The sequence below is a fragment of the Haliotis rufescens genome, unplaced genomic scaffold (assembly GCF_023055435.1).
Source record: "Haliotis rufescens isolate VD_foot unplaced genomic scaffold, xgHalRufe1.0.p SCAF_1, whole genome shotgun sequence".
In the NCBI taxonomy this organism is placed as follows: Eukaryota; Metazoa; Mollusca; class Gastropoda; order Lepetellida; family Haliotidae; genus Haliotis; species Haliotis rufescens.
The window spans coordinates 3,512,539-3,540,080 of NW_025963779.1; the positions used below are offsets into that span (position 1 = coordinate 3,512,539).

Consider the following 27,542-nt stretch of genomic DNA (forward strand, 5'->3'; position numbering starts at 1 on the left):
CTTCGTAAAAATGTTGAAAAAACCGAGTAAATTCCTACTTTCGTTATTACGCACGATAAATCTTGGTGACATACAGGGTATAATTATACATTGTCGCTCCGGAAATCTCGTCTTTTGTACTCCGTACGTGTTTCCCGTTTGGGGTGGAACGTACGTCAACGTATTCATCTTCAGTGCAGTTATCTCCCTTCGACATTAAACCCTCGAGCGTATATGTGTAGTATATATGTGCAACTCAATATAGGATACGAATCTGTTATTTCATATCATCTTCGGCATGTATATAAACCACACTAGTGAAAGCAAATTGATTTAATTTGAATGGTAGAACATGGCATCATTAAGCAAGCCCGTTGAGCCCTTATTTACGATTTGGCAGGAACTTTCAAACGTTATTAAAATGCTTTGATTTAATGTCGCGATTTTGTATATCTGTAATAAAATATATGTCCCCCATCATCGCCCGTCTTGTGTTCACGCGAAGTGTGCATAAACCGTCTAATATGATTCCTCGGCATGACCTGAGTACTTTTTATTGCCGAGATGAAGGTGAGAAGTTATCTAGGTCGTACATTCCGCGTGGCCCATGCGGAAGAAGATCGGTTATCAGAATAGCCGCGGCTACCGACACCACTTGTTACTGGTCACGTGACCAACGAACTTTAGACGTCTTCGGAAACTCCCACGCTGAAACCACGTATATTGAATGAATTGAAGCACCTGACAAGATAGTATATAAGGTCCATCAGATGTCCATTTCGATGTCCAACTCAGCCAGACGACAAGTTAGCAGACGATCTGAACAGCAGCAGACATGACGTGCCTTTGGACATCCATATTGATCATAGCCGTGGTAAGTAAATCTCATGTAAAATGAAAATTTCATTTTCACTGCGCTCTTATTTTCTGTATAATTCAAATTCTAATTTTACTGTGCAATCATTTGTTCCACATTGAGGTAGTTCTCATTTGCCAGAACAGAAAATGTGATTAGAAGTTCCACAACATGGAAATTTGAATTATTGATTTAAATGTAGTTTTCAAGATGTTTCTTTCTGAAATTTCAGGGCTTAAGTGCAGTTCATTGCCGACCATGTAAGTAAAGTCTTCTCATACTCTATACAATACAATCTACTCAATACAATCCGTGAATCTCCGGGTAAGAACTGCTCAGCAGCAATCCAGGCTTGTCGTAAGGGGCGCTGTGGTCAGGCTCGCTGACTCAGTTGATGCATGTCAAGTATCCCAACTGCATAAATCGATGCTCATGATGTCAAACACTGGATTGTCTGGTCCATACTCAATTATTTACAGATCGCTGTCATATAGGTGAAATATTGCTGAGTGCGGCGGTAAACAACAAACAAATAAAACAAATCCAGCCCATGATTTCTGAATAAAGTAAGAACGGTAGGATAAGGCTACTTAAAATATGTTTATCATATTAATGATACGATTAGACTACACAACTTGTTTCCGAATACATCGACTCCATACGACCAAAATATATCTGGTTCGCCATAGTTTGCATTAATATTTTTCTTTCATCAGCACTGAAGACTTGTTCTGGCAAGGCAGCGGATGTCGTGTTCGTCATTGACACCTCCACAAGCATCTGGCCATTGGACTTCAATCAGTACGTTCGCCCATTTGTTCGCGATGTTGTACGTATGTTCGATATCGGCGCTGCCCCGTCCCAGACACGTGTGGGTGTCGTCACCTACAGCGACGAGTACAACCCTCAGTTTGATCTTGGCACCTACCTGACCCGTGACACTCTAGAACACGCCATCGAAAACATCGTCTTCACCGGCGGCAGCACCTTCACCAGCAAAGCCCTTCAGTACGTGACCGACGACATGTTTCGGCTTGAGAACGGTGCTAGACCAGAGGCTGCTTCTGTTATCATCTTGCTTACAGACGGAAAGTCGCGCTTCCCTACAGTCACCAGGGTCGAGGCTGAGCGAGCACGCTCCAATGGCGCCCACATCTTCGCTATCGGTGTGGGAGATGAAGTTGATGAGATGGAGTTGCGAAGTGTAGCAGACAATCCTGACTCTCAGTTTATGTTTCACGTCAAAGACTACACAGCCCTGCATAGCATCAAGAGGCACCTCGCCATCAGAACATGCGAAGGTAAACTTAACGCTGCGTCTTATATAGTACACAACGTCAACGCCAGTGTCTCGATTATCCGCCGAATCGGATTCCATTTTACATAACACGTTGTATATTATTACTATATGTTTGTGATTCATAAGCACATGATATAGTCGGATCGTACAATGGATTGCTATGATTATGGAAAGGGTCTTATCGCTGTTATGTACTTTGACTATTTTGTTGTCGTGTGAACTCCACCATAAAACATGAAGTAAAATTAATTAATATAGTTTCATGTAATTTCAAATATTTCCATATATGATTGTATTTCGTAAACCGTTGGTTTAGGTAGATGATAACATGCACTTACATCTAACAAATCTGATGTGTTATTACTTAACAGTCATACCAACCACTCCTGCTCCAACTACTACTGAGAGACCACAGAACGACATTGATCCGGAAACCATTAAATGTAAGTATAGGGCCGCTTAAATATATGCTAAAGAATTTATCAGCATTAATTTACGTCATTTTTTTAAAGAGGTACAGAGATATGTCATAGAACCAAATCGAACTTCAACTTCCTGACTTAAACCGGTCAGATACTATACTTCGAAGTCATTAATATTTACTTATTGAATTTTCCATAAAGTCAACATGTGAAGGGATGGTATAGAGATTTAACGACGCTATAACCAGCATATCTTTTTGACAGATTGCGGAGGGAAACCGGCAGATGTCTACTTCCTCTTGGACGTTTCCTCCAGCGTCTGGATAAAGAACTTCAACACAAAGGTCCTCCCGTTTGTCAAGGACATGGTCTCCATCTTTGACATTGGATCAACGAAGACCCGCATTGGCCTGGTAACATTCTCCAACAAAACAACCCCCATCTTCCCTCTCAACCACTACAGCACGCGTGACCAACTCCAACGAGCGCTGAGCCCTCAAACAGTTCGTTACACTGGCGGCCAGACCTACACGTCATCAGCGCTCGCCTACGTCAGAGACTATGGATTCGCGCCAAATGTCGCGAGACCAGGCGTTGCCCAGGTGATCATTCTCGTGACAGACGGCATCTCCTATGATCCTGTTCTGACTGCTGCAGAGGCTGAGAAGGCAAAGAGGAAGGGCATGTACATCTTTGCAATCGGTGTTGGGCCAAGCATTGACTACAAGGAACTGAGAGACGTGAGCAGTGACCCTGACGATCGCTTCGTGTTCACCGTTACTAATTTTAGTGCCTTGTCCAGCATCAGAAACATCCTTGCCATACAGACCTGCCAAGTTCAGCCCACCCAACCACCACCTGCCGACATCAAAAGTATGTACATACATTCAGTCATTCGATGTCGTAATACAAGGGTGGCCCAGTTGTTTAAAGGGTCGCAATTCGCTATACCGAGTTGCGTCCCTTGGTCACAGTCGTGGGTTAAAATCCCGGTTCGCCACGGTTATGTTTCTAGGTTTGTCAGCACCATACCCCTGCTCGTGGGTTTCACTAAAGTGGTCAACGTCTGAGACCTGCTTCACTTCAGGCTTTCCTCCCACATTACGCTGAGACACCATGATATAACTGGAATAATGTTCAAAGCAGCGTTAAACTCAACTCACTCATTCACAGTACATGTCTTGTATCACTTTTTAAAGTTCGACTGAATACATAATAGATTATGTCATGTCAAGTAGAAAAAGCGTGACACAGGGGTATGGTTCTGTGGCACAATTTGGGATTGGCAAATTATTATCTCTGAAATCAATGAACTGCAGATAGATATATAAATGAACTGTCAGATAAATGTTGTATACATAATACAACAAAAGCACAATAATAAATGTCATTTGTCGTTTATTTTCAGTTTGCAACATTGATTCGTCCGATATATATTTCGTCTTTGAATCTGACTCAAAGACTATGGAGGTACGGAAGCAATTCCGTTCTGACGTCATCAAACTGGTCAAGAGCACCTTCTCCAATCACAGGGGCATTCGGATCTCCGCCATCACTGACCCTTGCATCGGGGACCGTGACATCCCATTCACCACCCTCCTCGACTTCAAATTAAGGTTTGGTTCCACCCCCGTGGCCCCATACACTAAGATGCACGATCTCGTCATCACTCTGAAGGAACAGGCAGTCAACACCTGGAGGAGAACTCGTCGTTCTCGACAGGTGGGAGTTATCTTCCTTGATGAGAAGACAACAGATTTGATGAAGGTCGTGATGGAAGCCAGGCGTGCACAGGACATGGGTGTTGAACTTTATGTTGTTGCTGTTGGCAACTTGCAGAGCCGTATCATTGATATGATTGGATCAAGTCCAGCACGTGATCACGTGGTGACCTTTGAAAGTTATGATGACCTCCACATGCTCAGTGATGTTTTGGGGAAGAAGATGTGTTAATGCCTACAGACATTCATTTACATATCTACCATTTGTTGATCTCAGTCATTCACAGAATTAGTTTAGCATATCATGCGATACATTTATTGTTGTCATCGTGCTGGACGCGAAAACATCAAGAATGTTTTTTGAATAATAATAAAAAATCATTACACTTTATTCTCTTGCCTTTTGTATGAATCTCAGAGAATGCTGAACACAACATCACAATGGCTCTAAGCAATCAAGTATGGGCCAGACAAATCAGTGGTTGATAGCATGAACAGGGAGTGTTTTATAATATATTTGACCTGTTTAAATGTTAAACTGCCTCTACCGCCAAAGGTAACAAGGACGATGTTTAATTGTACTATTTCCCTTCTACAAACACTGACCAGTTGCACAAAGAAAGTGTAGCACTTCGAATAGAGTTACTTAATTAATTTACCACGGGCAATTGTTATGCTCCAAACTTTGTATTCACTGGACGAGGGTTAAACATTAGACAGACAGACAAATAAGTTATTCAATATAGAGGCCACTGGCCCCAAATAGCATCTTCCCGAGGCAAGGGACTTAATTGACTAAAGAAGTCCAGTTTCCACCCTTGCCGAGCGAAGCTGCATTTATGGAGTTATATTTTGGCTGGACTAACAAGTCTGTGCACAGTCCAATCAAAATCACGCAACGAAATCGACATCCGGTTCGTAAACTGCCGTGCAGATTCCAGTCGATTGCAGGATTTGCAAAGTATGTGTACCGTCAACATAGTGTCAACAGATATTTTCCAAAACTTTTCATGCCTTTTAACAAGGAGCTTACATGATTTGGTGCACTTTGCGAAGTAAGACCCGTTTTATTACTATAAAGATCTTGATTATCAATCAGATCGTCTTCCCTTTGTGCCGCCATTTTGTTTAAAGCAAGTGATAAGTGGTAAGAAAGGTGGAATCTTATTGGTCAATAGGAGCGACATTGAAAGGACAGAACTCGTAATCGCCAATGGTGGAGCTACGATCGAGCCCAGAAATTCCAGCCGAGCTCGGCAAGGGTGAAAAAACCCTGGACTTTTACGTATTGGAGAAAACACGCTTACGAGGTTTTGGTAGACAGAGCAGGGCCCCCGCGGTTTTTCCCGACTCCCAGGGCATGCTCTGTCTCCCAAAACCGAGGAAAAGTGTTTTTCCGCAAAAAAGAAACTTAAAACAACATTTATCAACATTTTTATGTTTCGAACATACTTTCCATGAACCTTAGGCAACGCGCGTAAAATATCTGTCTCTGACGTACGGATCTTGAAAAGGACATTCTAAAAACCAATGTGTCTTATTAACACATCTGTAGCCTCGTGGTACACTCACTGGGCTAGAGATATGAAGGTTGCGAGTTCGATTCAAGGGAAAATATGAAAAACATTTGTCATTTGATTTTAGATTTCATTACATATTACAATCTGAACGGAAGTTGTATTAATACAATACCCAGGACATCATATAAAATCCCTGGGATATTATAACACATATAGCAAAGCAAATATGACTTGAATATCCTATAAAATCCATGGGACATTACAACGTCCAATTTTATGAGATTTAAACCTCTATAGTTTTAATGCCTATAGAAAGAAGTCTCTTACTTAATAGCGACCCCAAATGAATAGGTTTATAAAGTCAGTTAACTCCCTTGTTACCTTGGGAAGATGCAAAATAAGCACAGATACAAGTTACATTCCTAGCGCTGCCATTTATAGATACAAGAAGAAAATAAGGACAAGCAATAATCACTTATCCTGTTTAATTGGGTTCATGTCCCATTGGCTTTCACCTATGTGTTCTCTGTCCATCGTATTGTGCCAGTATTATCCTTCTGTTGTCAATACTTACTTATGTTATACCACAATTGTTGTTACTTTTAATCCTCCCCTGTTAATCCTCCAACTATTATATATATTCTGTACAAGGTCCCTCATTCAGTCTTGCTGGACAACGGCATAAGGATCTACACCGAAACTTCGCTTTTTAAGTATTAAAGAAGTCGTTATCCATAACATTGTGTCTACCTTATCACATGCCTCATTGTGATCTGGAGAAACTGTGTGTTATTAGGTATATGGAGGGACACATTGATTGGGTGGAAGTGTAAATTGTGGTTCAATTCAATTAACAACAGTTACTTAAGTAGGCCAGTCAATCCCTCACAAAGCATGAGACTGACTACGCCTACTTCGACATGCACTACAACCCACTGTTGAATCGTGAACTCTGATCAAGACTAAGCGGCTGTAAAAGTCCCACGCACTTCGATATGCATGCTTCACGACATACCGCGATTCCCAATTCTATTGTTACAGTATATGCCCCATCGTCTATGCTTAAGCGTATAGCAGCCATACATTATGCATCGTGGTTAGATCACAATGACTAAACCCTCTCTGCGAGTCTTTAACAAGTCTTTTATTCGGTGTAACCTATGGTTGAATGAGCAACTGCAAACTGCCCGTGACCGTCACATCCCAAAACAGTTCGACAGGTCTGGACGGGATAATGCTTGAACTGACGTCACATTCCTCAACAAATAAACAGATCTCGACAGGATAACGCTTTAACTGACGTCACATTCCACAACAGGTCGACACACCTCGACAGGATAACGCTTTAACTGACGTCACTTTCCCCAACAGATCAACACCTCGACAGGATAACGCTTTAACTGACGTCACATTCCCCAACAGGTCGACACACCTCGACAGGATAACGCTTTAACTGACGTCACTTTCCCCAACAGATCGACACACCTCGACAGGATAACGCTTTAACTGACGTCACATTCCACGACAGGTCGACACACCTCGACAGGATAACGCTTTAACTGACGTCACATTCCACGACAGGTCGACACACCTCGACAGGATAACGCTTTAACTGACGTCACATTCCACGACAGGTCGACACACCTCGACAAGATAACGCTTTAACTGACGTCACATTCCGTGACAGGTCGACACACCTCGACAGGATAACGCTTTAACTGACGTCACATTCCACGACAGGTCGACACACCTCGACAGGATAACGCTTTAACTGACGTCACTTTCCCCAACAGATCGACACACCTCGACAGGATAACGCTTTAACTGACGTCACATTCCACGACAGGTCGACACACCTCGACAGGATAAAGCTTTAACTGACCGTCACATTCCACGACAGGTCGGCAGATCCCGATAGGATAACGATTACACTGACGTCACATTCCTCAACAAATAGACAGATCTCGACCAGATAACGCTTTAACTGACCGTCACATTCACTAACAGGTCGACAGATCTCGACAGGATAACGCTTTAACTGACCGTCACATTCCTCAACAAATAGACAGATCTCGACTATTGCACAGTTGATTAGCACTAAGATATGAAAAAGGGAAATATATTTCATGAAAATAAAAAAATATAACCATGAGTAAAAACATGTAAAAATTGAACACTATCACAGTGACGACAAGGAATTGTATTTTAAAGAATATGTATTTATATCACAGCAATAGTAAACTTTAATAAAAGGGGTATTGACAGGATAAGATTTGTGTACAGCGAACTGTTAAAAAGTAATCAACAGATGAACTTTTAAAAGTCTAATACTGGCTGGCATGAATGATTTCCGGGTCCTGTTTGTTTTCAGCATCGGCATGCGCCGTCAGCGGTCAGAAGGTAGACACGGATATTCGGAATGAAGTATATGACTGCTGTCATTTAGTATCTTACGCGCCTTTTGGACAGTTTGCTGCTCATAAATTTCGCCGATGTGTTGAAACTGGGTACCTGAGATTATGCTTGCTGTATTTAAATTTAATGTATTTCAGATATATTTTAATTTATTTTATTTACAGATAGGCTACCATACCAGCAGTTAACCTTAATAACTAGAATGCTTTGTATAAATGTTTTATAAAACGAAGAGAGTATTGTATTATCAAATTTAAAATACCTAAGATGTCGTGAGAAATACACCATACAAAGTTAAAAACTTCAGACATTAATTGCAATATTTGAACAAACAATTGCAATACTAATGTACATTAACGTGAAATTTACTGATATAAATAAGAAAACATGTTAAAAAAAACCACAGGAATATTTCCTGCTACAATAATAGCAAAAATTAGAACAAAATTGGGCAAAATGTATTCCTACGCTGCAAACACCTTTCAGTCATCCCAGGAAGAAACACAAAGTATAACGTCAAACAAATGGTTGCCCTATTTTATTACAGTCACGTTCTTTGTTTACATCAGTATATTTAGGGTGGAGTTCTTCTCTTCACCGTAACAAGTATACAGGCGAACATTTTCGAAGGGTGGCGCAAAAAGGTTTTCTTGGATTTAACAGGTGGATCACCTACCGATAGGTCAGACCATTATTTACCAATATTATGCAAGTCTGCTCAGACAACTGCGTTAGAATATCAAGACTAAAACTCACTAAAGGTGTGTTTTTCCATCAGGACAATGTGCCTGTGTACCCGTCTGTTGTCGCCATGGCTACAATGCAAGACTGTGGCTTGAACACCCTCTGTCATCTGTCCACCTCTTCACTATCTTGAAAAGAAAACTCTCTGTCAGGCTAAATGCAAACAATGATGACGCCATGTCTGGTGAGGAAGACTTAACACACAACCACGAGGCACCCTTCCACACCAGTGGGATCCAGACACTTCAGCATCCCTGTCAGGAGGGCGTGGACCCTGGGGGATGGGAGTGGGGGTCGGGTGAGGGATGGGTGGGGGTGGGGTGAGGTTTAAACAGAGTTAGTAACTCAATCAACGTAGTCCATTATAGTTAGGCTCAGAACTTTTCTGCCTCAAAGCCTAAATGGTACAAAGTATATCCGGCTTTTATCCCTGACCTTATACACCCTTCCGCTAATTCATTTTGTGTCTGTTAAATTGAGCGTACATGATGGACTTTCGCCTTGACCGCATTGCACCATGCTGCCTGGCCCTGATGACAGGATATACCCACTTGCACAATGATGCAGACGTATTCGTGTATATCCTCTGTCATCAATCAGCGGTACGAATATGTCTCTCACGTAAGCGTACTAACACCGTCATATATAACTCAATTTACTTTGTTTGTTTAACGCCACATTCAGCAATATTCCAGCCATATGACGGCGGTCTGTAAATAATCGAGTCTGGTCAATACAATCCAGTGATTGACATCATGAGCATCGATCCACGCATTTTACTATATGTAATATATTTTATTCAAAATATAAATTGAAACAGGCACTGGCATCAATATTATTTGCTTTTACGCTTGAATGTCATATTGTCCACGCATTCCCTCACCAATACCGTGGAGGTAACGTTGAAAATGATGGCAGTCAGGTGTATCCTCAAGGTTACAGCAAATTGAAAAGTTGTTTCTTTAAAAAACTATAGGGAAGTGAGGGGAAAACAATGTCCATTGTGAGGAACAAACAAGATGGTGAGTACATCATGTGCTGGTATCTATGTTATTAAAATCGACAAACCCAATCCATAATCACAAGAAATCTCCGACTATATCATGAGCATGTTAACCATGCTAAAGCATGTTACACTCTGAAACAATATAACGTAGCTGAATCTTTCTTTTCGACTACCATGTGCCATGTAAAGCAAGTCCACACGTTACCATTGTAACGAGCTAAAGAAAGCAGGACTGATGAAACTGTTTGTGTCTGTGACATCATGTCCTTCCGCTCCGTGGTCCGTGGTGCGGGATTCTGCATCAGTTTGGCCATGGCCTCGCACCAGTGGGTGATGGTGGAGTATCTCGCTCTGCTGATGCTGTTGGGTAGCAGTACCCCAGGTAAGTGCACACTTGCCGCTACAGTTCATTAGTAGTGATGAGTATTGATTTACGCCGCTTTGAGCAATATTCCGGCAGTATCACGGCGGGGGACATGTGGGGAATCGAACCAGGGTCTTCGGCGTGACGAGCGAACGCTGTGACCACTAGATCACCCCACCGCCCCAGTTCATTGGTATTATACAGGAACAGTTTGTGTCTCAGTAAATTGGAACCCTGTGCTGAAACTGAAGTAATGTTGACACTGGCGTTAACCTCAAGCCACATGACACTTTGTAACATCACATAACATCAACTGCGGATTGTAGTCACTTCATGTTCAGTTTGACGTTGTTTTGCACGCCTTGGTTAAAACCCCTGTGTTTATTACATAAACTCCTGGAACCCTACACTGAAACTGTCGCATTTACCAAGAGAACTTTGTAGGAATAGTTTGAAATGGATTCGTACTTTCTTTCACAGCTGAAGTATTCGTCCTTATCACCGACCACAACGGCTACATCTACAAGATGGATGCAAACAGCCAGGGCATCTTATACCACGACCAACAAGGAACTGAAGATATTGCTTATGATCCAGCTGAAAAACAAATCTATTGGTCCAATCTTGATACTCATTCTGTCAGCAGAGTGGATCTCGATGGTGGAAATTACATGAAACTTTTCGATGTCCAAAGTAAGAATAATTTCATCAGCTATGGTATACACTTCCGGCTTGTTACTACGGACATTGTTATACTGGACATTGTTATACTGGACATTGTTATACTGGACACTGTTATTCCGGACATTGTTATACTGGACATTGTTATACTGGACATTGTTATACTGGACATTGTTATTCCGGACATTGTTATACTGGAGACTGTTATACTGGTCATTGTTATACCGGACATTGTAATAACGGACATTGTTATACTGGACATTGTTATACTGTGCATTGCTATAACGGACTTTGTAATACTGACCATTTTTATACTGGACATTGTTATCAGAACATTGTTATACCAGACATTGTTATGCCAGACATTGCTATAACGGACATTGTAATAATGGACATTGTTATTCTGGACATTGTAATAACGGACATTGTTATTTGAGACATTGTTGTGACGGACATTGTTATACCGGACATTGTTATTCCAGACATTGTTGTGACGGACATTGTTATACTCGATAAAATCGATTAATTCTTATATGAGAGGAAGCATATCATTACACTATTAATGCCAACTGTTTCGCTAATACAAACGAAGCAACACATTCATACCACGAGGACCGCCTCCGTGGTCTAGTGGTAGAGCGTCCGCCCGGAGAGCGGAAGGTCCGGGGTTCGATCCCCGGCCTCGTCATACCAAAGGACGTTAAAAAATGGTACTTGTTGTTACCCTGTCTGGCGCTTGGCATTAAAGGGCAAAAGCAAGGACTGGTTGGCTCGGAGTCAGTATACTGTGCCTGAGTGGGGTATTCATGTTAAACTGCGGCATGGTATCTCAGTGGGCTAGCACTATAAATCGGCATCAACCCTGACTAGTACAAGCAGCCACACACACACACGTGCATGCACGTCGCTATATAAGTGCAATAATCTTGGACGCGACGTTAAACCAAATTTCACCTCACCTCATACCACAAATACGTTTTCTTTCTTTACTGCCTGCATAATATAGCAAAGATACATGACAGCCATATGGTTGTGATATAGTTTATTGTCGAGCCTGGACCAGCTAACCAGTGGTTGATAGCATGAGTATCATCCCACGCCACCAAAATACTATGACACATGGTGTAATAATAATACATATATAATTGTCCAAATAAGTAACCTACGCCATATTTTGGTCAATATTGAACAACCAATGTGACCAACTACGTACTTCAGAAAAGGGAAGGAGTGGGAGGGTCAGTACCAACATAAGAGAAACTAGCAAGTTCCGACTACTCGTGACTCATCTGGTCTAATTACGAGAGTCGTGAGGGCACTCAGATCATTTAGTTAGTATTTCATATGAGCTATTCTTGAAATAATTGCATATACATTAAAGCGACAACACCTTTTCAATATTCATACTCTTCATAATAAATCTCTGCCAAATACAGTGTCGATTTTACGGTTCCGACGATACCATAAACATGTGTTCATAAGTCACTATAGTTGTGATGACACCAGGTGTTCGCGACAAGGCGAACGCATATGAGCTACTTCTAGACAGAGGCAGTTGACAGTCAGGGCCCTGTTCCACAAAACAATATAACATTGGGTTAACTTTGATCGGTAACTAACAATGGCTCGGCAATTTATCTGAATGATCATCATACATTTCTTTGTGTCCATAGTGTAAATTTTCTTTGTACAGTAAACAACGTTTTTAACGAACACGCTTATAACGAACTGACCGATATAACGAACTTATTTTTTAGTCCCGGCCATTTGTTGCATATATGCTGTATATATGCTTATAACGAACTACGGTTATCACGAACTAAAATTAGTGGTCTCTTTGAGTTCGTTATAACCGTAGTTTACTGTATATGGCAGATCAATGCGGGTTTTACTAGATGTACTGATCCGTGAAGATGTGGGGTAAAATAGGTCTTTAGCAACACATGCTTGTCGTAAAAGGCGACAATGGGAGGGATCGGATGGTCAGGCTCGCTTGACTTGGTTGATGCATGTCACCGTATCCCGATTGCGTGGCTCGAAGCTCATGATGTCAATCACTGGACTGACTAGTCCAGGCTCGATTACTAACAGACCGCCGTCATATAGCTGGAATATTTCTGAGTGCGGCGTTAAACGCCCCCTCCCCCCCCCAAAAAAAAATAAAATAAAAATAAAAATGATAATAATAATTTAAAAAAAAAGACAACAACAACAACCAAGCAAACAAAAAACAACAAAAACAAAACCACCACAACAACAACAACAACAACAACTAGATGTACTATTAAATTCACAAAAATACATTTACAATTCCTTACACCTTTAATATATAGTTCTACTGTGTATTGTAATCATATATATTAGCAGTACATTCACTGGCAAAAACACATATTTAAGCTTAAGCCTGAATTTATGACTTAATGTATACAGTTTGCATCGGGGCACAAAGTGTTCATCTCCAAAACAAGGTATGTCGATTCACAGGGAGTTTGAAAAATATTATATAGTGTCATTATTTGGCAAGTTTTGTCACTACATGTGCCTCTGAAATTGTGCTTGTGTGAGCACAGAAGGACAATTACGATGAGATAAACATAGTATTGGCAAAAAAAAACAAATTGTTAATATAAGATATCATATGGGAATGTTAGTTTTGTTCAGTTTAAGTATGAATTTACCATATGACCGTGTTTCTGTATTAACGTTGAGGTTCAAACCGAAAGTTTAAAATAGTGAAACTGCTTTCCATGATTATAATTTTCTCGAAAGTAAATGCTAAAAATAAAAAGATAAACTTCACTGTCAAACAAAATACATGGAATAAATATATAGGTAATATTAACCTTAGTGAGTTAAGGATGAGTCAGGCCTACCGTAGGTTGTGGTCGTAACTTCAGGTATATCTCATTTACATGCAAACATTTACTTACGTAAGTGTATTTGTTTAAAAAGTATATTAACTTCGGATGAGTAAATATGTCATGAAAACGGTTCTGCACACGTGGGTAGTAATACTTTTCAAGCACATTTACACACCTCCAAAAGAGTTCGTGTAAAAGTATATTTACTCCCTAAGTATTTTACCCCATGAGTAAACTGTCTTGTAATACCCCGTTCACATGCACAACATTTACTAACGTAAGTAATTCTACATGTGTAACTATACACACGTGCGTATATGTAATGTTACTATGCTTTCACACGAAAAGCATCTTAGGTGTGTAAATAAAGTATGTAAATGGTGTAAGGTACACATATTCGTCAGTCTGTTCACGACTTTCAACACGAAACAGGTTGTTTTCCAATCAAAGTTGAATGAGAAGAGAGTTACTTCACCGAAAATTTTCGCGTGGAGCAACATGTGTTTGATGTGTACATAAAGTTTTGACTCCTTGAAACCAAAAGAAAACATCGTCCGCTTCACTCTGTATATACGCGTGACAATTTGGTTGACAATTTGTTTGGTGTTGGCAAACTAATAGATATTAATTAGATCATCCTCTTACGTTGACATAAACGTTCACATATACACACAGTGCAAATTTACATTTACACCTGATCCAGACATGATACAAATTTCCTTCTGGTGTAAATAGACACATGAGTAAACGCGTTCACACGTATGCACATATACACACATATGTATAGAGGCGCATGTGAACGGGGTATAAGACAGCATTGTAGTTTACTCACGTATGCAAACTGATAGCACCATGCCTATGAAACGTTTTTTTCTGGTCATGTCTTAATATCCATGACACCACCACCAGTCATGCTACATTTCCTCGTCACACACCAATGTGACAATCGATTCCAATTTATTAAGATACGTCCGTCAGAAACTTTATGTTTTGTGCCAACGGTGCAACAAATACCGATCGTTTTCTTTTCTGTCATAGATAAATGAATATCTGTGTTGTACATTACATTGTTCAGAATCAAATCACAATAAGTAGATGACGTGATGTACTTTTACTCAGAGGTAATTGCAACATGTTCATTATCATCAGTGTTTATGGTACAGATGACGGTGTCCAATGAGGATTGATGTGGCATAGTATTATACCACAGACAAATTTGACGACCATAGACTTTTCAGGCATTGACGAAATGTGCTGCCAAGTGTATGCCAAGTCATTACGCAAGCTGTTTGCGTTTTGCAGAGGATCATCATCAACATCGTCATGGCCATCTTTGCTTACCTCTATCCACAATGTTCTTGTAGCTCCTGTGTTTCATTTCACAAAGGTTCTGTGGTGATATTTGTGGTCATATGTAGCCTGGAGAATGATTGATTACCAGCCCTTTCGATTGAGGAATTCGCCGTAGGCAATGGATGATACAACGAGTAGGACATGGTACCATCTATGGTCCCTCTGCACCTTTTGAATCCCCGGAGTAAATTTTTAAATCGATTGAACACGTTTTGGGTTCAGCACCTGTAGGGAAAGTTACAGGGTTTCCGATATTTCAGTTTCCACAGACTGCGTGCACACAACTTTATACAGTTGCCAGTCCTACACAAACCAGATTATCGACAGTGCGGTAGCTATGGCAACTTTGTGATGGAGTTCAGTAGGCTCTCTTTCGGGTGGTCACTGGCAGGGAATCATTGAAGAAATTGAATGTTTCTTTTGTCATGCGGAAGGTTTCTATTCACTGTTCATTGTGACAAGACCCGTGAAGATTCGGGGTAGAATAGGTCTTCAGCAACCCATGCTTGCCGTAAAGGCGATTATGCTTGTCGTAAGAGGCGACCAACGGAATCGGGTCGTCAGACTCGTTGACTTGGTTGAAGCATGTAATCGATCCAAGTTGCGTGGATCGATGGTCATGGCATCAATCACTGGATTGTCTGGTCCAGACTTGATTATTTACAGACCGACGTCATATAGCTGGAATATTGCTGAGTGCGGCGTAAAACAACCAACCAATCATTGTGACAATGACGTTCGTCTTCCAATATCGTTCCACAGGATGCGTGAACGTTTCCTTGTCCATGCATTGAAACCTTCGTTAATCCCAGGACACGGCATGAACATAGGAAATACGGACAGCCTCGCCTCCTTTTCAGTCAACTCATTGCGCGTACATACATGTAATAGGACATCTCACGGTATGCAAATCACAGATACTCTAATTGGATAAATAATCAGAGTCAATATACTTTCACTCCTTTAAATAAGTTATTCCATGTGTTAAAATACTCACAGAAGTAAATGCCGACATGTAAATGAGGCTTCAGTTAAGGTTGTTTCATGAAATAAGAAGCAAACCTCAACAAAGGTCTAAAGTTCAAATCTTATGACTTACGATCGCTTTAGCGCTAAGGTTGTTTTATTGAACGGGCCCTGGATTGCTGCAGGTGCAGCACGTGCCACATTGGGCTGAGAGGGGGGGTCAGCAACCCCTTCGCATGCTGACAAGCACGGAATTGTTCTAAAGATCACACAATTACACACTTCACGAGTAATATATAGGCTCAGGATTAGGTACTAGATCCTATCTATCCTACTAGAGATAGAGAGCCAGAAACGTGGGTAGTTTCGGATTCAATCCTCACACACACAACAAAGGGTTGTATTGACATTTTGTTTTGTCCACAAAAGTACGAGTGGAAGGGTCAGTACTTACAGACGGAAACTAGCCATGTCTGTCTACTCATTACTCATTACGCAACTGAAAACATAGTACTCACATAGCTGGGATAAAGGGCCGGAAACATAAATGGTGTTGGGTTCAATCCTCAGACACACAAATAGGGTTATGTTGACATATTAATTCGAACTTGCACCAAATGTTTTGCAGAATCTCAAGGTATAGTGTTGGATCCAAGCTCGAGAATCCTTTTTTACAGTGATGATAGAACTGCGGTCATTGGAAAATATCATCTAAAGACGAGAGTGGAAGAAGTGATTGTACGTTCAGATTTGAGTCGACCACACGCTCTTGCAGCTGATACACAGAGAAGGTATGATGATGAGCATGTTTGCCGTTTTACATGATAGTTTATTGATCTGGTGTAGCAGATAGCATTTGTTTTGAAAAGGACGAAAGTGTTGGTCTTGTGTGAGTGTGAGAGTAAGTGTTTGTGTGAGAGCGAGTGTAAGTGTTGGTCTTGTATGGGTGTGAATGCGAGAGCGGGTGTGAGTGTTAGTGTTAGTGTTTGTGTGAGAGCGAGTGTGAGCGTTGGTCTTGTATGGGTGTGAATGTGAGAGTGGGTGCGGATGTGAGTGTTAGTGTGAGTGTCAGTGTTTGTGTGAGAGCGAGTGTGAGTGTTGGTCTTGTATGGATGTGAATGTGGGTGTGGGAGTAAGTGTTAGTGTTAGTGTTAGTGTTAGTGTTAGTTTGAGAACGAGTGTGAGTGTTGGTCTTGTATGGGTGTGAATGTAGAGTGGGTGTGGGTGTGGGTGTCAGTGTTAGTGTGAGTGTGAGTGTTAGTGTTAGTGTGAGAGCGAGTGTTGGTCTTGTATGGATGTGAATGTAGAGTGGGTGTGGGTGTCAGTGTTAGTGTGAGTGTGAGTGTTAGTGTTAGTTTGAGAACGAGTGTGAGTGTTGGTCTTGTATGGGTGTGAATGTGAGAGTGGGTGTGAGTGTTAGTGTGAGTGCCAGTGTTAGTGTGAGAGCAAGTGTGAGTGTTGGTCTTGTATAGGTGTGAATGTGAGAGTGGGTGTGGGTGTGAGTGTTAGTTTTAGTGTTAGTGTTAGTGTTAGTGTGAGTGTGAGTGTGAGTGTGAGTGTTAGTTTGAGAGCGAGTGTGAGTGTTGGTCTTGTATGGGTGTGAATGCGAGAGTGAGTGTGGGTGTGAGTGTTAGTGTTAGTGTTAGTGTTAGTGTGAGAGCGAGTGTGAGAGTTGGTCTTGTATGGGTGTGAATGTGAGAGTGGGTGTGGGTGTGAGTGTGAGTGTTAGTGTAAGTGTTAGTTTGAGAACGGGTGTGAGTGTTGGTCTTGTGTGGATGTGAATGCGAGAGTGGGTGTGAGTGTTAGTGTGAGTGTGAGAGCGAGTTTGAGCGTTAGTGATGTGTGAGTGTGAGTGTGAGTGGCAGTGTTGATGTGGGAGTGACTGTTTGGGTGACTGTGAGCGTGAATAGGAGCATGAGTGTTAGTGTTAGTTTTAGTGTGAATGTTGGTCTTGTATGGATGTGAATGTGAGAGTGGGTGTGGGTGTGGGTGTGGGTGTGGGTGTGGGTGTGGGTGTGAGTGTGAGTGTGAGTGTGAGTGGCAGTGGCAGTGTGGGTGTCAGAGTGACTGTTTGAGTGACTGTGAACGTGAATAGCAGCATGAGTGCGAGTGTTAGTTTGAGTGTGAATGCGGGTCATGGTTTGAGTGGTGATGTGAGTAATAGTCTTGTGCGAGTGACCGTGTGAGAGTGGTTGTGAATGCGAGTATGAGTGTTTGTATAAGAGTGAGTGTTGGTCTTGTTGGGTGTGAATGTGAGAGTTGGTGTGGGTGTGAGTGTTAGTTGGAGTGTTAGTGACGTGTGAGTGTCTGTGGCAATGTGGGTGTGAGTGTGGGTGTTAGTGTGATTGTTGGTCTTGTGTGAGTGACAGTGTGGGTGTGAGTGTGTGTGTTGGTCTTGTGTGAGTGACAGTGTGGGTGTTGGCGTGAGTGGTAGTGTGGGTGTAAGCGTGAATATGAGCATGTGTGTAAGCGTAAGTGCGAGTGGGTGTGGTATTGTGAGTTCAATTGTTCGTGTGGGTGATTGAAAGTTCAGACATTTTACGTCCTGTCTCACTGAAATGGAATGGAGCAGGATATTATTTTCTTGTATGTCCGGTCCAAAATGTACAACTTAAATTAAGTTACTGATAATTCTGATTCCCATATAAGCGTGGCCTTATACAAACAGGAAACTCTACTGGTCAGACATTGGAAACTCCCCCAGAATCGAGATGGCTGACTACAACGGGGATGACAGAGAAACCCTTGTACAGTCCAACCTCATCTGGCCTACATCACTGGTGTTAGACAAAACAGGTAAATTGTCACGCAATTGTCACCAACCCACGAAAAGGCAGGCAACCCTTTTTCAGAAATCAAGCTTACACCATACGGATGCATCCCGGATTCAACATACGTAACAAGGTTAAATTTAAATTTCTAAATCGTTTTCAAGTTTGTCAGTCTTGTTGAACACTTAACTGAACATAATGCACGACTTTGGTATGGCGGTATGATTCCGAGAGACTGTTCCCTGCATATACGTATTCCCAGTATTCTAGATATGCCATATCATATGGTAAAGGCTGATAGTAGTAACATTTAACTGTGTTATGTAGGAGACAATTTGTACTGGGTTGATGAACATGGATCCTTGAATGACGTGATGGCACTAGACCTCTCCGCAAGGACTTCCAGATCTATACCGTACACTGGGCGCCGGCGGGAATTCTTCGATCTTGATGTGTACAACGACACTTTATACTTCATTGACCGGGAGGCAACGTAAGTGATGTCATGAATTCTATTTGTGTGTTTATTGGTCTTGATTACTTTACAATGAAATTGAATTAACAGAGAGTCTTTAAAGAGAAGTATGGTAACATGCCTGTTGTGATACAGCTTTTTAAACAATTAAAATTTGTTATTGTGGGTTTTTTTCACTCGAAGAAATATGAATCATACGACATCTGAAACATAAACACTGTTAAGCATAACTAACAAACAATGAACCAAACGCAAGCAATCGCCAAGGAAAATGAAATCTTACATTGAATGCCGACCTATCTACTGTTTGTTTTTCAAAGAAATACTTACTGTCCCATATTTCCAGGTCTGTCTATTTATCGATGCCAATAACGGGAGGAGAACTGACACGAACATCAACACCAGAAGGGATGTCAATGTACAGACACATCCGCGTGTTCCACTACCCACATGGTGAATATAATACATTTGTGTGACAGGGTTGAATAGAGGGGTGTCTTTACAAGGATCGGCAAAGATACTTTCTGTCTGGTTTTGCATTAACAAATCTAGAGATAGACTTGTAACACCATGCGGAACTCAGTAGTATTGCTGCTTCTATACATACCTATGTATGTGCTTGGGTTCTGATCCCTTCGACCGCCTCCGTGGCCTAGGAGAGAGTGGAAGGCCCGGGGGTCGATCCCCGGCCGCGTCATACCAAAAGACGTTAAAAGATGGTACTCGTTGTTACCCTGTCTGACGCTCGGCATTAAGGGGCTAAAACAAGAACTGGTCGGCTCGGAGTCAGTATACTGTGTCGTGTGGGATATTTATGTTAAACTGCGACATGGTATCTCAGTGAGCTAGCACTATAAAACGGCATCAGTCCGGACTAGTACAAGCAGACACACACTCACACACACGTGCATGCACGTCGCTATGTAAGCGAATAATCTTGGACGCGACGTTAAACACCATTTCTCCTCACCTCTGATCCTTTTCGGAGTAAAGTGCACGGATTAATTTACATTCTGTGTGTTGGAACTATTTCAAAGACAATATCGCCATAAATTAATCTTCCATATCTCTACATGTCTGCATTGGGATTCATGGATTGACATGTAAAGGGTCATAAGAGTATATGTGTTCAGTTCTGTAACTTGTATTTTAGAAATTCCACGATGTCCGCCTGGTACCCATGGGAAGAAATGCCAAGTGCCGTGTGGACATTGTCGAGACGATAGGCCGTGCATGAGTGATACTGGACGCTGTCCATCCGGATGTCAACCAGGATGGATGGGGAATATGTGCACTGAAGGTAGAACGTATTTCTTGCCAGATGGTCTTTGTCATATATTGTCATTGCTAGCAAAGCTCGTATCATTTGTGTTTCATTATATATGTAGTGCCTCTTATATCGTAGCCATTGTATAATCTGGAGTGTTCAGATAGAAGTCACGTCCCAAGTGGACACTGAAGATAAACACTATTTATCCAATATAATATGAAACAACCAGTTAAAAGCATTGGTTGCTGCTGATTGTACATGTACTGACGTTGAACTAATTCATCATGTACATGTGATATTCTGACTTTTATCCTCATGACGGTGTTCTACATTTGCATGTCCCTTGCTACCCGTGAGACGAGACATATAGTAGACAATGTACAGGTACATACTTTAACGTATTTAATGTGTAATGTTTCAGGGTGTGCAGATGGGTATTTTGGCGTCAACTGCAATGATTCTTGTGGCAAATGTAAAGGTGGAATTGTCTGTGACAAAGCAGATGGGCGATGTGCCTCAGGATGTGAGACCGGCTGGATTGGGTACAACTGTACTCAAGGTGAGATTTATGTAAATAGGCATCATCTACAAGCTTCCATCAAAACTTGTAAAAGGAATGAGCTTGAAACGTTGGACATAATATTCATTTGAAATAATCTAAATTTCCTATGAAGCATAAATACAGGTTATCACGCGAGTGTGTTTGGGGATGGTAGAAAGCCAGTATTAGGAATAAACATTGTATGTAGCGAGACTTGGCGAGGTAAATACATAGTGTTTATTCCTAATACTGGATATGTACCATCCCCCAACACACAAACGTGATATTCTCTTTATCATTTAAAGTCATTCTTTAATTCTGTGCTCGAACATCTCTTTCCACCTCTCACAAACATTACCTAAACATTGCAAGTTTTTCTGGAATATTGCGCATTAAGATATATTATACGTCAGAGGGTAACCGATGTGTCAGTCGGACAGTGACAGTAGCCAATATAGTTCCAACTGAAACCTGTTTCTTATACAGTGGCGTTACTAAATATATGCAAATCATGGGGTAGAAAACAACACTGCTATTTTGATGACAATTACGTGTGATAAAGCAGATGGACTTTCCGCCCACTATGAACTCTTTAAACAATAATCACCACACCTGTGTAAGCTTATCCTGTTTAATTGGCTTCATGTCTCGTTGGCTTCTACCTCATGTGTTCTCTGCCCATCGTTTTGTGACAGTATTATCCTTCTGCTGTCATTACACACCCTTCTCATGTTAACGTTATCCCACTCGTGTATGCAATTGTTGTTACTGTCCATCCTCCACCTATTATATATATGTAACCGGGGTTTGTGATGGCAATAAGAAGGTCCAACACAGGCTACGGGTGTGAGTCTTTATTGCCTTAGTAGATAATGACACCCTGTAATGTACAAAACAATAACATTATAGAAACAGTACACAGGTTTCATACACACATATTAATACAATACAAAGCGACCTTTCATTTAATATAAACATACGTCTATATTCTGTACATGTACATGAACTTAATAATCAATGATATATAAAATCATTATCTTAACCCTGAAGTAAACAAACAAATTATCAAGGGCGATAACTCGATCCCGACATTACTTATAAGATTACAATATATAGATGGTCCATGGTTCTAAAATACAATGAACATTACAAATACAATTACCACTTTGTTGAAACTACTATATTAATTCATTAACTGATCATACATTTGGTATGATACACTATTTACAAAATATATTTCGTGACACGACAAACATGTAAATTATCCGTACCCTGTGGGTGCCACTGGGGAGTTTGTGCTCTCCAGGCAGCCGCCTTGCTGGTAGCTATCAGTTCACTCCTATTTACAGAATCAACTATGAATAAATATAAAATATAGAATACAATTGGGGAAATGTAACTAACTACACACTATCATACAATGATTCACCTTGCATACAAATACAGTATTTACACAATTATAAAAATCAACGCATTCACTCAAACATTCACACACTGAAAGAAGAATGATGAAAAGCATTTATAGTGTTTACTTAGCCTTATTTAATATAACAATATGGTGACACAATCACCATACCAGAGATAAGCATGTTAATGATACTGAAATAGCATTCCACATAACTCAGATAACATAAGTTATATTATTATACAAATACATACATAGATATTAGCTAGTAATTTTATAGATTACTAACCTAAACAATCGAATTATTTATCCATGATGTGTCCCAGTCTAAATTGTTGCCTGACTTCTGGAATGGTGTAGTGTCAAGTGCAAGATGGATGAAAAGTGCACAGTTTGAACAAGCCAATGAAAACAAGGCTTGGGTAAGAACAAAGAGAAGAAACAGTGACACAAACATTGACCAACCCAACCACCCTCTACATTATAAGTAAACTAATCCAGAAGCCCACAATAGATATTGAACTAAGAACCTACTTCCCTAACAACTTTAATATTACAAACCTAAAGGACCTCAAATAGATAAAACATATGTACAACAAAACTGTATGTCAACACTTGTGTCTGCCACATACTTCCCCCCACAGGAAAATGATGTCTCATCATTTGACCTTGCCGCTAACAAGATCGAGGAGAGTATCAGCCACTCGGTGTCGGTGATCCCGGAATCTATCATCAGCACTCGTAGTTGGCTTTGGCAAGCCATTCTGGATTTCCAGGATCAGTTATGGCAGAAAGAACATATTCTCCACTTCTCATCCAACTGGGCTGTGACCTGGTTCTGGTTGACCGCCGTGGCTGAGAAGCATCTTCTGGCTGCAAATTGGGTTGTTCTTCTCTGTCATCCTCACTGCCTGTGGCCCCAGTCTCAGATCTGTCTTCATCTTGCTCGTTCTGGTGAACAGTATCATCGGTTTGCTCTTCTTTTTCCCTCCCTTCTTCAGTAGGAGTCTCATCTCCTTCTAAAGCTTCTGCTGACTCTCCTTCAGTTGGCCTTTCCACTGGGATCTCAGTAGGAACTGAAGGTTCTGAAGAACGGGTATAGCCAATTGCTGATTTCTCATCAGACAGATCTTCACTCGTTTCGACAGCCGTGTTCTTCCTCAGCTTAGGCACAGGTTTTGGTACTTATCGTCGTCTAGGTTTAATGGCTGGTGGCATTTTGACTGGCAAAGAACTGACTGGCAGCAAGAGTTTACGATGTAGCACACTATTCCTTCCCTCTCCATTCTCCTTTCCAACCTCAAAGACAGGTATCGATGGATTGGGATGGTGCAGCACAACATATACATCTTCCTCCCATCTGTAAGCTAATTTATGTCTTCCATCAAAGGCCACAATCTTCACAAGGACTCGATAGCCTGGTTCCAACATTGCAGCTCTGGCCCTCTGGTCATGGTAAGTCTTCTGCTTGGCCTGAGATTTCTGAGATGCTGTTGAAGCTATGTCATAGGCTTGCCTCAAACGGTCCTTCAAGGATTTGGTTATGGACTTGCTTTCCTGAATTTCCATGTCCAATCCAAAAACAAGGTCAATTGGTAGTCTTGGATGTCTTCCAAACATCAAGAAGAAGGGAGCTACAGATGTTGACTCATGGCGGGTACAGTTGTAGGCGTGGACGAGTGGACCTACATGCGCCATCCAGTTCTTCTTTTCATTTGGTTCCAAAGTACCAAGCATGTTACAAAGAGTACGGTTGAACCGTTCTGTCATCCCATTGCCCATTGGATGGTATGGCGTTGTTCTGGACTTTTCTATTTTCAGAAGCTGGCACAATTCCTGCATCACCTTCCCTGTAAAATTGGATCCTTGATCAGAATGGATTCTTTTTGGAAGACCATAATGGATGACAAAATTGCTGAAAAAGGCTTCTGCTGTTGTTTTTGCTGACATGTTCTTGGTTGGGTAGGCTTGGGCGTAGCGAGTGAAGTTATCTGTCACAACCAAGACATGTTCTATTCCTCCTTTAGAGGGTTCTAGGGAAAGGAAGTCCATGCATACAAGCTCTAGTGGCTCGGAAGTCTTGATGCTGATTAAGGGAGCTTTGATGTTGGTTGCAGTTTTCCTCCTCAGACAACGCTCACAATGTTTTAGGTGGGTCTCCATGCCACGTGTTATCCCTGGCCAGTAGAACCTGTCCCTAGAAGTGATACAGTCCTGTCTCTTCCAGGGTGTCCAACATTGTCATGGAGGCTCCTCATTGCCGCAGTTTTTAATCGAGAGGGTAGAACTAGCTGTTCCCTGTCAACGCCATGAACACTGGCGACTCTGTATAGAACTCCTCGCTTGAGTTTGAACTGACTGTAGTTCTTCATCAATGATGTCATTTCAGGATCCTTCAGGTACTTCATCCGGTCTGGTCTTGCTCCATTCCTCAAGTGTGTGATAATTTCTACTAGGGCTTGATCTTTAGCCTGTGATCGTCTCCAGTCTCTGGCATTCTGTTCACATCTGTCCTCAGTTAAGTCAAGGTCTTCATCTTCAACCACATCTGCAGAGAGGCACAAACTTTCCACAAGATTCGTCACATGGGTAGAATGACAAATAGCTGTGACGTAATCTTTGGCTATCTCATCCATGTCATCAGTGTCTTCCTTGACTGGTAACCTAGACAGAGCATCGGCATCACTGTTGGATTTCCCTGGGCAGTACTTAATGATGAAATTATAGCTGGAGAGAGCAGCAAGCCATCTATGACCCGTGGCGTCTAATCGAGCACTTGTCAGCACATACGTCAATGGATTGTTGTCGGTAATAACCACAAAGTCATGATCCCACAAGTAGTCATGAAACTTCTCTGAGATAGACCATTTCAGACACAAAAACTCAAGCTTGTGTGCTGAATAATTTCTCTCAGAACGACTGAGTCCTCTTCTTGCATAATCTATTACTCATGGCTGTCCGCCCTGCACCTAGTAGAGTACTGCACCTAATCCATGACCACTCGCATCTGTGTGTAGTTCAAAGGGCTTGGTACAGTCAGCATATCCCAGAATTTGTGGCATGGAGAGTCGCTGCCTTAGTTCGTTGAAAGCACTCTGTTGGGCCTTCCCCCACATCCAGTTAACCTCCTTGGGTTGATTTGACTTCTTTGAAGCTGACTTTGGCATTAACCCTGAAAGTGGTTTGGCAATTTTGGCAAATTATTTATTGAATTTCCTGCAATAGCCAGCAAATCCAAGAAATTTCCTGACTTGCTCCGGGCTGGAAGGAGTTGGCAATGTTGCACTTTGTCAATTTTCTCAGGGTCAGCTTCAATTCTTTTTTTCTGAAACAATGTACCCCACATACCGAACTTCTTCTTTTGAAGAACTTGCACTTCTTGGTGGCGAGTTTGAGCCCACATTCTTGTATCCGCTGGAAAACTTGTTTGAGTCATTCAATATGTTCTTCATACATGTTAGAGAATATGATCAAATCATCGAGATAGATCAAACAGATGTTAAGGTGTAGACCTTCAAGGCATCGTTCCAAGAGACGCTGATAACTGGCTGGGGCGTTGGTAAGTCCAAATGGCATACGATTGTACTCGTAGGAACCTAGAGGTCCTACAGTGAAGGCAGTTCTCTCTTTATGAGCTTCCTCGATCTCCATCTAGTGATAACCACTTTTCATGTCAAGGACTGAGAAGAACTTGCTTCCACCCAAACAATCCAGTAAGTCTTCAATCCTCGGCAGTGCGTAGGAATCTTTAATGGTTCTGTCATTAAGCTGGCGAAAATCTACACACATCCACAAATCACCTCACCTCTAATCCTTTTGGGAGTAAAGTGCACGGATTAATTTACATTCTGTGTGTTGGAACTATTTCAAAGACAATATCGCCATAAATTAATCTTCCATATCTCTATATGTCTGCATTGGGATTCATGGATTGACATGTAAAGGGTCATAAGAGTATGTATATTCAGTTCTATAACTTGTAATTTAGAAATTCCACGATGTCCGCCTGGTACCCATGGGAAGGAATGCCAAGTGCCGTGTGGACATTGTCGTGACGATGGGCCGTGCATGAGGGATACTGGACGCTGTCCATCCGGATGTCAACCAGGATGGATGGGGAATATGTGCACTGAAGGTAGAACGTATTTCTTGCCAGATGGTCTTTGTCATATATTGTCATTGCTAGCAAAGCTCGTATCATTTGTGTTCCATTATATTATGTAGTGCCTCTTATTTCGTAGCCGTTGTACAATCTGGAGTGTCCAGATGGAAGTCACGTCCCAAGTGGACACTGAAGATAAACACTATTTATCCAATATAATATGAAACAACCAGTTAAAAGCATTGGTTGCTGTTGATTGTACATGTACTGACGTTGAACTAATTCATCTTGTTCATGTGATATTCTGACTTTATCCTCATGACGGTGTTCTACGTTTGCATGTCCCTTGCTACCCGTGAGACGAGACATATAGTAGACAATGTACAGGTACATACTTTAACGTACTTAATGTGTAATGTTTCAGGGTGTGCAGATGGGTATTTTGGCGTCAACTGCAATGATTCTTGTGGCAAATGTAAAGGTGGAGTTGTCTGTGACAAAGCAGATGGGCGATGTGCCTCAGGATGTGAGACCGGCTGGATTGGGTACAACTGTACTCAAGGTGAGATTTATGTAAATAGGCATCATCTACAAGCTTCGATCAAAACTTGTAAAAGGAATGAGCTTGAAACGTCTGACAAAATATTCATTTGAAATAATCTAAATTTCCTATGAAGCATATATACAGGTTATCACGCGAGTGTGTTTGGGGATATTAGAAAGCCAGTATTAGGAATGAACATTGTATTTAGCGAGACTTGGCGAGGTAAATACATAGTGTTTAGAACAT

The 27,542-nt window shown here is 41.4% G+C and overlaps 2 protein-coding genes across 2 annotated transcripts in view; both read left to right on the forward strand.

The window, feature by feature from the left end:
- The first annotated feature begins 694 nt into the window (after window positions 1-694).
- Window positions 695-4,669, forward strand: LOC124147008 (collagen alpha-1(XIV) chain-like). The gene is made up of 6 exons (XM_046517602.2): window positions 695-853; window positions 1,068-1,095; window positions 1,552-2,136; window positions 2,507-2,578; window positions 2,822-3,430; window positions 3,966-4,669. Exons 1-6 carry the CDS (start codon window positions 815-817, stop codon window positions 4,508-4,510), a joined length of 1,878 nt encoding a protein of 625 aa, XP_046373558.2. The 5' UTR covers window positions 695-814; the 3' UTR covers window positions 4,511-4,669.
- Window positions 4,670-10,256: 5,587 nt separating this feature from the next.
- Window positions 10,257-27,542, forward strand: part of LOC124146989 (pro-epidermal growth factor-like) — a 47,830-nt gene continuing 30,544 nt past the window's right edge. The window contains exons 1-10 of the mRNA XM_048382996.1: window positions 10,257-10,345; window positions 10,808-11,020; window positions 16,817-16,979; window positions 18,857-18,984; window positions 19,287-19,452; window positions 19,781-19,887; window positions 20,588-20,734; window positions 21,126-21,263; window positions 26,639-26,785; window positions 27,177-27,314. Coding sequence (XP_048238953.1) covers window positions 10,276-10,345; window positions 10,808-11,020; window positions 16,817-16,979; window positions 18,857-18,984; window positions 19,287-19,452; window positions 19,781-19,887; window positions 20,588-20,734; window positions 21,126-21,263; window positions 26,639-26,785; window positions 27,177-27,314 — 1,417 coding nt within the window. The 5' untranslated portion in view covers window positions 10,257-10,275. The remainder of the gene's footprint in view (window positions 10,346-10,807; window positions 11,021-16,816; window positions 16,980-18,856; window positions 18,985-19,286; window positions 19,453-19,780; window positions 19,888-20,587; window positions 20,735-21,125; window positions 21,264-26,638; window positions 26,786-27,176; window positions 27,315-27,542) is intronic.

Excerpts from the sequence above, each read along its gene's own strand:
- LOC124147008 (XM_046517602.2), top strand. The coding sequence starts at position 815 with ATGACGTGCCTTTGGACATCCATATTGATCATAGCCGTG. Across the intron at positions 854-1,067 it reads CCATATTGATCATAGCCGTG|GGCTTAAGTGCAGTTCATTG; the intron begins GTAAGTAAATCT and ends CTGAAATTTCAG. Across the intron at positions 3,431-3,965 it reads ACCACCTGCCGACATCAAAA|TTTGCAACATTGATTCGTCC; the intron begins GTATGTACATAC and ends GTTTATTTTCAG.